This window comes from Neomonachus schauinslandi, chromosome 13 (assembly GCF_002201575.2).
Source record: "Neomonachus schauinslandi chromosome 13, ASM220157v2, whole genome shotgun sequence".
Taxonomy (NCBI): Eukaryota; Metazoa; Chordata; class Mammalia; order Carnivora; family Phocidae; genus Neomonachus; species Neomonachus schauinslandi.
This window is the reverse complement of record NC_058415.1, coordinates 79,965,369-79,977,301: the sequence shown is the minus strand read 5'-3', so window position 1 is coordinate 79,977,301 and position 11,933 is coordinate 79,965,369. Positions and strand designations below refer to the sequence as shown.

Below are 11,933 nucleotides of genomic sequence, written 5' to 3'. Positions count from 1 at the left end.
CTAATCACCAAAATACATGCCATTGTTTTTCATGGTACTCAAGTGAAAACGTTTAAAGCTGTCAAGGTATGTCAGAAGTTTGCAGGAAATGAGCCCGTAGTAAGTCTCAAACAGGGTACATTCTTTCCCACTGCTAATTTCCTTCCATGCCAGGGGCATTTCAGCATCTGTAGTTTCTGAGGACGTAAAAATGAACTTATAGCAACATCTGTTGTATCTGATGTGCTTTTTCCCAGAAAACCTTGAACTGTGGATGGGAATAAGGCCAATGGCCTTGGCACAAATCCCTACAAACACATCAGCAGGAACCATAATGGGTACTTCTTTGAAAACCACATACATCATCCGAGCCACATCTTGGGACATAATAAAGGCCTCACTGCTGCAGTAATCTGGGTAATACTCTTCTTGGTACTCGCTAAAAGGAACAAATTCTTGATTATTAGGGTCTCTGTTGGGTGTATCCTGATGGATAACTCTTCCTAAATAGATATCCTCAAAGTGTTCTTTCAGATTGAGAAGATAGTCTACCAAGCTTGGTAGATTGACAAACATCTCTTCATCAACCTTGAGAATGAATAGGGCATTAGGGCAGAAAGTCACAGCCCATTGCATCATTGTGATGATCTTCAGGGTTTGGTTCTTAGAGCTGTCCAAGAAGATTCCTTCAATTATATCATTATTCTTATGGGACTCTTTGTCTATCTCTTGCTGGGTAGTTACCAAAACAGGCATTCCCAAAGCAAACAGTGTGAGAATGTGGTGCCCTTGGACGCTGGTCACGTTACCCCAGGTTTTCCTGATGAGGTCCCGCCTTGTTCCATTTCCTGGGCTACTGAAGATAAGAGAAAGTAAAAATATATTCTTCCCTTTACACACCTCCGACTGGCTCAGGATATAATATTTGGAAAGATTACTTCTTAGGGGTTCCACGTTCAATTTTCTTGCTTTATCCTTTATTTCAAGAACTTTCATATCTACATACGGCAAAGCATGCAGAAAGTATTCTTCCATAAAATCAGCCCCAAAAAGCAAGGCATGAAATAGGATAACATTAGATAGAATGAAACACCACTGGTGAGTTCGGAGTCTGCAGAATGTCACCTAAATAAGAAGAAAACACATGTTCATTCAAATTTCAACTCTATTCTTGTTTTTGCCCCCACTGAATGGTATAAGTACTTCTTACAGCACTTAGAAGTACACTATTTTAGGGGTTTCTAATTTATTTTTGTTATATGTCTCTCCCACTATATCATGGCCCCTTGGACAGGTGGTTTCATGCCTCTCTCTTCTCCAGTGCTGCAGAGTTTAGTGTTCGGTATGAAGTAGGAACTGAATAAAATGTTAGTTGGTTGTTTTCTTCCTCGTTTGGATGAAAGCCTACTTACTATATGCAAGGCACTGTGTTAGACACTGGAGAAGCAAAGAGGAATCAGACATAGACACATGGATACAAAGTAGCAAGTGGCATTGTGCTAAAAACGTATAGGAAAATATATGATGTTCTTTCTGGAAGTGAAGCATTTGGATCAGTTTCTTCTCTAATTATAAAGGTCAAGGCTAATTTTCCATGAAATAGTTGCTTTTGTTGGCCAGTGAACAATGGCTATTATCAAACATTTACATCCTTCTAGTATGACTTTCCAATTTAATCTAATACTGAATTCTGACATTGTCTGTTTTGGCAATGTCCCCTAATCCATCTGACACATCTATCAATATGGACAAGTTCCCTCTATCTGCATAGCACCCCTTCGGAGATCTAGGATGGACCTGTGCCAAGTTTACTCCACATCATCAAAGAAGATGGAAACTTTCCATCTGGAAGGGTAAATACAGTATTGTAACATAACAGAGAAAGGGAAAATTAAAGGAATTAAATTTCTACTGGAGCTTCGATTGACAAAGCTTCTCGTAATAACAGTAACCTCTTATTCAGCACTTGCAGCATGCCAGGCACTGTGCTAAGCACTTTACATGCCTTAATTCATTTAGCCCTGGTAATATCCTTTTCAGGTTATCTTCAAAATTAAGGTAAGCATCCAAGTTTCAAAACCTGCCAAAGATCACTCAATGGGTAAGTACAAAGGGTAGGGCCATGATTTGAATTCAAGTCTGTGAAATTCCAAAGCTCACTCTTAACCGCTGAGAATCCTGACTCTCATCTTTTTCTTCTCTACGTCTACTGAATTGGAAAAGAACAACAAAACAAAATGAACCCCTGCAATTATAATCTGAACTCCTTTCCATTTTCTCAATGCTGATGATTTGCACAGAGAAGATTTTAATAGATATCAAATGCTTCAAAGATTTAAGGAGCTTACCTGCATGTTATCTGTGAGCAATTTCAGGGCTTTGGAAATTATTGAGTCCAGATGCCAAATGATGCCCAAATGTAGCTCAGCATCATTCCAGTCTAACAGCAATTGAAGTAAAGTACTTTGTGTCTGAGACTTTAAGGATAAAGTTTCTTCCTAATCAACCTGAGCTTTTGTCCCAGAATACCTGCTGGCTCCATAGGAAAGCAAGTACAGATTATGTTACAGCTAGGGTGGATCCAGAACAAAGAACGGAGAACACAAACCTATTCAAATGCTCCCAACCTTGTGTACCTCTTGAAACTGATCCCTTGCCTTTATGCTGAATTCCTGGTGAAGTAAGTGTGGGAGTTGAAAGAGCAGTTCACCTACATCACCCCTCCACACGTCATCACACAAGGAGAAATGTCGAACAGTCTGTTTTGGAGTGCTCTCAAGAAACTAAACAATTGGAATAGTTCCTGCTGCCTCGTCTATGCACATGCAAGACATATACTAAACATCAAGGAATACTTGTAATCCCTAATGGGTGCATTTTTTTCTCCCAAAAGAAACATCATATGGTGAGGTTTGGTTTATGTTTGCCATTTTCCTAGGGCATGAATGTGTAGGAATTATTCCAAACACTGTTTCTACCAGCAAGTTGAAGAAAAGAAACAACACTCAGCATATTTTCATGTTCTTGTCATATAAGCAGTTGTATTGAGCATTCTGTTTTCAGGCAGGGCTATATTTCATCTTTGTCTTTTCACATGTTGATCTTCCTGCCTGCTACTCACAGCATTTTTTCTGGTAATTGTTTAGCCAGGAAAATCTCATTACATTCAAAGTTGGCTATGTTTTCTCAACCACTGTCATGTAATCTTGGAAATTTTTACAAAGTGGGAAAATCTACCCTAAAAAATGCAAGTGAAAGGAAATTTTTTATACATTCTAAGTTTAACAATTAAATAGGTCTTGTATTTAATTAAATACAAATCCTATTTTGCAATTTTTCATTTCTCAGCTATAAATTTTGTTCCCAGATCTCCTCTTGGCTTCAACTTAGACAGTTTGGTTTCTTTGTCCATGGGAAAGTCAAACAACATTATCTCCAGGCAGCTCTATCTGGGATTTTCACTTTGATTCATCAAACTCCTACCTCACTGGGGTTGAGACACATAGGGGTGCTTGGTTTTCTTAATTATCTTGGCATTGCCTTCCCTTTCATAGAGGTTATCTGATCTGCATACCCCTGTCTTCCTAAATTTTCTTATAATGTTGTCATCAGTCACTCTTTGGCTACAGAGGCTTCCTTTTGCTCTTCCAGACCTGACTTTCAAGACATCATACCCGACTTCTACCTCACGTAGTCAAATTTTTATTTCCCATGTTTCAAGTACACTAGATGAACCCAGGATGCTTGGACCTTTGGCCATTCTCCACCACTAACTGGATATGCGACTGTCTTATGGTCTATACAATGTGCTATCTCTTGGACCAGTCTGTTCAACAGGGTAGCCATTAGCCACGTGTGGCTATTTAAATTTAAATTAATTAAAATTGTATTTCCTCAGTCATATTAGGCATTTTCAAGTGTTCAATAGTCGCAAGAGGCTAGTGGCTGCCCTATTAGACGATGCAAATAGAGAATATCATTGCTGAAAAATCCTATCGGATGGTGTTGGTGTAAGATACGAGTGCGTGTATGCGGTTTATGAGCCTTCACAGAGCGACAAGGAGAATTTATGCTCTGAAGGGGGCCTGGGTTGAAATCCTATGATAGCCAGTTACTAAGACTTTAGGCAAGATGCCTTTTGACCTCGATTTCCCTATCTCTAAAAACAGAGCTAATAATAGTAACTACCGTATAGGGCTGCTGTGGGAATTGAGCGCGGTGACATAAAGTGATCAGCATAGTGCCTGGCACATAGGAAGCACAGTTTTAGTTCTTTGACACTTAAAGATTTATGCTTCATCTTTCAGTCCTTGGAAGGATCACAGGAGGAAGGTACTATAACTACTATGCAATAGAGGGAAATAAATCCAGAGAGGTTAAATAAGTAGGGCATGGGCACAGCCAGAGTGTTAAGAGCTGGGATTCGAATCTAGATCACCTGACTGTTCTTTCGCTCACCCATCCCCTCACTTGCTTAATTTTTCTCCTTAGCCCTTGCTAAGACTTGCACCATATCTTGTTTAGTTATTTATCTGTCTCCCTCCCCCGCTAGGACGTAAATCCCAGGCGGTCGGGTAGTTTTGTGCTTTTGGCTCATTAACCCTATCTCCCAGAACAGTTTTTGGGAAATAATAGGTGGCTCGATGGGTTGTTTGACTTTGGACACGTCTTGAAATTTTCCTCCCTCTCCTCCGTAAAGAGAGGATAAGAAAAAGTGCCACACAGTGCAAGGTCAGATCGGACGAGAGACATTTCCGATACACAGCACGGAAAGAAGTTTAGGACGAGGCTCCACAGGTCTAAGTTGTAGTACGCATGCTCGCCCCTCTCCGCGCCCCTCTCCGCGCTCTTCCCCGCCCGCCCGCTTCCCTCCGGAGGCCGGGGCCGGAAGTGCACCCGCGTCCGCTGGGCGCCGCGGGCGGAGGGACGCGCGGAGATGACGCAGGCAGCACCGGAAGCCGCTCCCCTGTGAGGTTGCAGACCCCGAGCGGCGGCCGCTGGTCCAGGTCTGTATTTGAGGCGGGGCCGGGCCGAGGAGGGGGCTCTTAGGCGCCCGCGCCTCTGCTGACCAGCCGCGCCTCGGGCCGTTTGTCTTTCTTTCCCTGCAGGCGCCATGGCTGCGGAGCGGACCCGGCCGCTGCGAGGCTCTGGCGGCCCGAGCGCGCCTAGTCGGTGTGAGCCCGGCGCGAGGTCCCGGGCCCCGGGGCGCTCGCTCAGGTCAGTGCTGCGCGGAACACGACTTTGGAAGCAGGGGACCTGGGAGCGACGAACGGGTTGAAGGGATCTGGAGTTAATAAGGGATCTGGGAAAATTGAGTCTCGGAGTTACTGCCTCTTAGTTCCTCAGTTTCCTTAGCTGTGAAATGAGTTAACAGTGATGTCCCAGGGCTGCCATGACTTTGAAAGATGATGAAGTGTGGCGAGGTGGTTTAGGAAGTACAAAGCGCTGTATTAATGTGAGGGACTGCGCCATAGTTGTGGGTATGCGATGGAAACAGGTGTGTATGTGGGGTGCCGCTTGCAATACAGATAACAATATTAATGCTAAATAATAATGGTATCTGGCGTTTCTTGGAGGCTTACAGTGTGTCGGGTACTGTGCTAAACGCTTTACGTGCATTATCCGACTTAATCCTCACAAAAACCCTTGTAGGGAATGCTGTGCGTGGTTGCATTTTTCAAGTGAAGAGATTGGACTTGAGATGGGTGAAGTGATTTCCCCAGGGTCACTCAGCAACAAGTGGAGTTGCAGAGCTTGTATTTAACACTATTTGTATTCTTTCCGAGCTGTTTTTATTTATCTTAAAACTAAAGGCGGTTTTAAAGTAAACAGTATATTCACATGGTTTTAAACTCAAGAAAGGGCTCCTCGCGCCTATTCCTTAGCTGTCTAGTTTTCTCTGGAGGCAACCAGTATTACCAGCTTCTTGAATATTCAAAAGATACCAGGCACGTGTATGTTTATAAATACACGTTTTCAAAACCTCTGTACCATAACTGCTGATAATGTTTGATAAGGAAGCAGGGAAGATGAAGCCTCCTCTCCAACAACAAATGTCTTGCTTTCATTCTTAACTAGGCCAGGTCCTGGTGGAGAAAAGGAAAACACATATGCGATGTTTTATCCAGAAGGCTGTCTCTAATAAAACCTAGGGGTATAGGTTTTGTTTTGTTTTGGGAGGGTGGGGGCTGGGAAAGATGTTAAGCAGCTGCTTCCTATGGGACCCTGGGAAAGACACTCTACTTCTTAGGCCATAAATTTCTTCATTTATTAGTTAAGGGCAGGAGTATTGATACTTTCCATGAAGTTCTGATAATCAGATGAAGTAGTGTCTATGAATAGTACTTGAGTCTTTTAAACCAATACAAATATGAGAGTTGCCTAAGGGAATATATGGAGTTAATGGCAGAACTAGAGACCAAACCCAGACCTCCTGTCTTCCAGTTTAGGAGTCTTCATCACACCACCCATTTCGGAGCCTTGTGATTGTTAATATTGAGGGCAGAAGGGCAGGTTTAATGTTTAATCTGAATTGGGGGGAAAAGGGCAAGACAGAACGAAGTGTGGGTAGAGACAGAAATGCACCTAGTGGGAAATTCTAGCCTCAAGTCAATAACTGCCCTTAATTATAAAATTAAATCCCAGTAAGCTTGAGCCCTTGAGTTTTTCCTCCATATATTTTGAGCCATTTTAAGGGAAATTTTATGATAAGGATCATAGGGTAGTAAGGGATGTTAGTGGTCTTATCTGTTCCAGCCTTATGGCTACTATAAGCTTTCCTGGCGGGTATTCATAGTGATAAAACTAACAAAAATACCATGTGAGTTAACTTTAGACTGTATGAAGGATGTCCTTGCCCTATTTCTGATTTTCATAACTCTCAAAGTGAGTAATAGCTTCCATTTTACAGATGACCGAACTGAAGTTTAGAAGTTGGTCAAAGTTGCCCATGATCCCATAGGAAGTAGCTGAATCAGTAAAAGATTTGACTGACTCCAGGGCATTTTCATTTACTTCATTCTGCCTCTGTTTCTAACTGTCCTTGACTTTCCCAGCAGTGGGAACCTCACACTGTTCTGGAGACGGCCCTTAAATTATTGGAAAGCTCCTGTTGAATTGAAATCCTGCTTCCTGAAGTTGTCCCATTTGGACCTTGTGCTGCCAGTAAATGATATTCCTAGAGGCTCTCTAAAAGGGTTCGTTTTAGACCTGTGACCTTAAGAAAGTTCCCTCCAAGTCAGTTGATTTTTTTTAGAAAAGTAAAAACTGGTGTTTTTTTAATAGTGCCGAGTTGGGGAAAAAATTATTAGAGGTTAAGAGAATATCTGAATCTCAGAAATGGCTGAGTTTTTTAAAGGTGCTCATGGGAAAGTTTGTCCCATAATCTTGTGTGGTGTCATGAGTACATTAATTTGGCATTCTGTAGGATGTCTCTTAGTTGTTGTCAATGGTGGCAACCTGATAACGTTTTCATGGGTATTATAAATTTGCCTTGTAGTCATTTAAATAATAATTCAGCTTCTTATAAGCGGAAATAAGCATTTCTGTGATGGATGTGTGGATACTTGTGTGTGTGTAGGTGTGAGAGAGGAAGTCTTCCACACTTTTTCACTGTAAAAAGTGATTCCTGGGTAGATGTTTTGGTGTATGTTTTTAATTGGCCAGTATTAATTAATTAGCTGTTGTGACATTTTGTGAATGTCCACAGAAAACGGTTGTTTTGCCTTGCTGTGAGTGGTTTTTTTATAGTAAAAAATTTCCAGAAATGTTAAAATGTTGTTTGGATTCAGAAGGAGGAGGCTTGTTAGCTTGTTTTGTTGATAAAACTTTTGGTGAACTATTTTTTGGTTGCCAAGTAAATCCTTAAACTAATAAATCCTACCTAGCCCAAACCCGGAGGATTCCAAAATATTATTTTAAAGTTCATTCACTGTTCCCAAAACCAAACTATGAGATAGGAGATGATATGATTGGAAGGTTTGGTTGCTTTTACTCTTTTGTGTCCGATAACATTCTTGCCAAATTTGGTATTGGGAAATTAATGGAAATGATTTTTACTGACCTACATGAACAAAGTTGAAAGATGAGATCTGGCTTTTGATGTAGACCTGACCTAGAAGACATATATGGGAAGGAATTTATTTTACTCTTCCACATTAATTTGGATATAAATTTTTAAAATTAGTATGACAGTCTGGTGGGAGAATAAGTGATCAGGTTAGAAGGAAAGATGGTTTTCTTTTTAAATTATGGAAATGTTTAAACATATGATAATAAAGAGAATAAAAAACCCTCCATGTACCAATCACCAGCACTAACATGTATCAACATATAGCCAGCCTTGGGAAAGGTGTTTTTACTGATTTGCTTCATTTTTTGTTTTCTTTTCATTAGTTTAGACCCTTTTGTTTAAAGTGGGTTGACACTTTGACACAGTATGTAATGCTGTATACTTGTAAGGTTTTTTTTTGTTCCAGTTAGTCCTGGAGCAATTTGTCGTTCTCCTAAAGGAGAAGGTGCTGTAATCAGGTAGTTACAGTGCCTCCAGATTTTATGACCAGCCTATGATGCTCCTGGTTGTAGCTGTTGTCAGGGTGAGACAGCTTGATGTGGTTGGAAGAGTACTCATGGTGAGAGCACTGACCTCCAGGCTGTTCGGATGCCATTTTAATGGCTCTGTTGACTACAGGCAAATCACTTACCTTATCTGACTTTTAACTTCCTCCTCTGCAAAGTGGACATGATGCTACCTGGTTTTTTGGTGTTTTGGAAGCATCAGGATCACTCATTTGACTTTTTTGTGCAGGCTTCCTTGACCCTCATTGCTCTGTGTGGCACATGGTTAGGAGTTGTCACCAGCTCATACGAGGCTTATAAAAACTGTGTGAGGCCACGTAAGGCTTATGGTAATTCATGTTCTAACAGGTAGTGCCATAAAGGAAGTAGAAGAACCAGAATACCTGAGCCACATAACTTATTACATATGCTTATTTTTCTTCCCTAAACCCTTTTTGGCTGAACATCTGTTGAAAAGCCAGTAGTCAGTTTTGTGATTTTGGTAACAGGTCAGGCTGTGCCTAGCATGATAACTAATATATCCAGTTACTGCTCAGGAGACTTGCCTTCTGGTTGTCACATGCTGGTGCTTATTTTTGTGATTTTAGTACCCAAATAGAGTGTGTATTAAGGAAGTGGTGTTATGATGGTTTTGTTGGGGGTGGGGTGGGGAGAAGTATATTATGTAGAATAAACTATTTTATAATGAATGAATACTTTGTAAATCTTTTACTGTGAAGATGCATGTAGCATTTGCTAGACTTCAAAAGGAGCAAGTCACATACACCTACATGAGTCTCACTGACTTGTGTTTCAGAGATCATGATTTATTAAAAGTATGTTTTCTCAAATGTATTTTCCTCTGTGTGCATGGAAGATTTTCAAATGCAGTATATTAACTGTAAAGTTGTAGTAACTCAGCATAAAGTTGTAATGCCAAGTTTTTTACACTAATTTTCATTTGTTAGCAGTCTTGCTTGAACAGTCTTTTTGAGCAGAACTAATACAATATTTTGATGTGCCACAGGTAAATTTTTCCATAACCTTATGGAGAGAAAGGACTTTGAGACATGGCTTGATAACATTTCTGTTACATTTCTTTCTCTGACGGACTTGCAGAAAAATGAAACTCTGGATCACCTGATTAGTCTGAGTGGGGCAGTCCAGCTCAGGCATCTCTCCAATAACCTGGAGACTCTCCTCAAGCGGGACTTCCTCAAACTCCTTCCCCTGGAGCTCAGTTTTTATTTGTTAAAATGGCTCGATCCTCAGACTTTACTCACATGCTGCCTCGTCTCTAAACAGTGGAATAAGGTGATAAGTGCCTGTACAGAGGTGTGGCAGACTGCATGTAAAAATTTGGGCTGGCAGATAGATGATTCTGTTCAGGACGCTTTGCACTGGAAGAAGGTTTATTTGAAGGCTATTTTGAGAATGAAGCAACTGGAGGACCATGAAGCCTTTGAGACCTCATCATTAATTGGACACAGTGCCAGAGTGTATGCACTTTACTATAAAGATGGACTTCTCTGTACAGGTAAGAGATCCTGGAACGGTTTTGTTGTTGTTTTGCATTTCATAGGGTATAATCTTAGAAACAGAACAAATGACTCCTTAGGCTTGAGGATGGCAAGTATTAATTATATGAGATATCTATAGCTGCATTCCCCCTTCCCCTATCCCTGAGTGGTTTTACCTGCATTTATCCTCTTTCCTTCCAGGAAACAAATCATTTTTATAAAATTGTATGAGAAGAAAGCTTCAGACATTCTTTTAAATGTGATGTGAATCAGGAAGCTGTAACTATTTTTTTCAGTGCTTTTTCCTTCCATGTACGGTTCTCCATGTTGGTTAAAATTTTTTTTTTCTGTCAGCAATGTTTTTTGAGAAAAATCAGTGAAAAAGTTGGTGTCTAGACCTAGTGAGTAGTTAGATCATCTTGGAAGAATTACTTAACCTCTCTGTGTTTGTTTCCTTGTCTGTATAATATGGGAAGGGAGGTATTTGTCTTGTGCTGTAAATTCCTGTAGTTCTAAGAAGAATTAGAATCTGAGTTTGGGCATGGAAACAAAGTTAGATATTTTAACCCTAAGCAATTAAGTAACTGTATAACAAATAAAATAATCATTAAAATTTGTAATTATGTATATCTTCTAATTATAATGAGCATATGTTTCTATGCATAATTATAATCAGTGCACATGTTTTAGGCAATACATTTTGATAGGCATTGTAAGTAATTCTTAGGCAATGTCTAGAATGGTTCCAGGCAGTTCTTATCAATGATCCCAATGCCTATTCACTTTCATTGTATATAATATTTAGGGATATTTGGTGTTCTTTCTTCATTCAAGATAATTCCTTTCTTCTTTTTTTTTTTTAATATTTATTTATGAGAGAGAGAGAGGGAGCAGAAGCGGGAGGGGTACAGGAAGAGGGAGAGAGAATCTCAAGCAGACTCCACACTGAGCGTGGAGCCCCACACACGGAGCTCGATCTCACAGCCCTGAGATCACAACCAAAGCCGAAAACCAAGAGTCAGATGCTTAACCAACTGTGCCATCCAGGCACCCCCACCCCCCCCCAAGATAACTTCTAAATAGTGGCCTTTTTTTAATTGCATATACTGTTCCTTTGTGTAAATATGTCATCATTATTTGGCCAATTCAGTATTAATGCATATTCAGATTGTTTCTGTTTTTATGAATATTTTTGTTTGCATTTTTTCCCCTTGAATTATTTACTTGGGGCAGAAGCCTCAAAGTAGAATCACAGATCCAGAAATATGAATGATTTTAAAGCTCCTTTTACTGTCCTTCCCAGAGAGATTGAATTGGTGCCATGGCCACAGCAAAGTTTTAAATAACCTGCTTCTCTCTGAGCGTTCCACCAGAATCAATTTTAATATTTTTGAGATGTATGATTTCTCAAGGATATACATTTTCTCATGTGGTGATATATTCTCTGAAATGCTAGATACTTTGCCAGTTTTATAAAATAAACATTAAATTTAAGGCATTTCGTGGTTTCATTTGTTTGTCATCCTGAAGTTACTCCATGCTCATGTTATTCCCTGTCCTATAAGCCAGATTATTGGAAAAGCATCATCCGTTCTTTTATATTTTGATGTACTTTCCCATTTGGGGTGATGGCTTTTCTTTGTCCTTTTTGCCTTATGATCAATGGCAGGTAGTTTTTAAAGATTAAGATGCAGTATTACCTTTGAGATTTGTGCTCATTTGTACTTGGTAAATATTGGCAGTTGACTCATTTTCAGAACCACATCGAGCTTTAAAAAAAAAAAAATTCTCGTCAAACTTTACTTTTGAAATGCGGTAAAACTTCAGTTACTTGAAGCAGAAGTGAATGGGACACATTCACTGAAATTCTTTAACTAC

The 11,933-nt window shown here is 40.1% G+C and overlaps 2 protein-coding genes across 2 annotated transcripts in view; one reads left to right on the top strand and one right to left on the bottom strand.

Moving 5' to 3' along the window:
* On the bottom strand, positions 1 to 5,598 carry B3GALT9 (beta-1,3-galactosyltransferase 9). Its single transcript, XM_021691599.2, has 3 exons — positions 5,562 to 5,598; positions 2,328 to 2,419; positions 1 to 1,104 (listed from the first exon to the last, which is right to left on the bottom strand). The coding sequence occupies exons 1-3, from the start codon at positions 5,596 to 5,598 to the stop codon at positions 1 to 3; spliced, it is 1,233 nt and encodes a 410-aa protein (XP_021547274.2).
* FBXW2 (F-box and WD repeat domain containing 2) overlaps positions 4,889 to 11,933 on the top strand; it is a 28,983-nt gene continuing 21,938 nt past the window's right edge. Inside the window, exons 1-3 of the mRNA XM_021691267.1 lie at positions 4,889 to 4,985; positions 5,088 to 5,196; positions 9,563 to 10,072. Of these exons, the coding sequence (XP_021546942.1) occupies positions 9,583 to 10,072 (490 nt within the window). The 5' untranslated portion in view covers positions 4,889 to 4,985; positions 5,088 to 5,196; positions 9,563 to 9,582. The remainder of the gene's footprint in view (positions 4,986 to 5,087; positions 5,197 to 9,562; positions 10,073 to 11,933) is intronic.

Coding starts and splice junctions, on each gene's coding strand:
- B3GALT9 (XM_021691599.2), bottom strand. CDS start 5,598: ATGCACGTAAAGCGTTTAGCACAGTACCCGACACACT. Junction 2,420..5,561: donor AGCACAGTACCCGACACACT/GTAAGCCTCCAA, acceptor AATTGCTGTTAG/ACTGGAATGATGCTGAGCTA. Junction 1,105..2,327: donor TGCTCACAGATAACATGCAG/GTAAGCTCCTTA, acceptor CTTCTTATTTAG/GTGACATTCTGCAGACTCCG.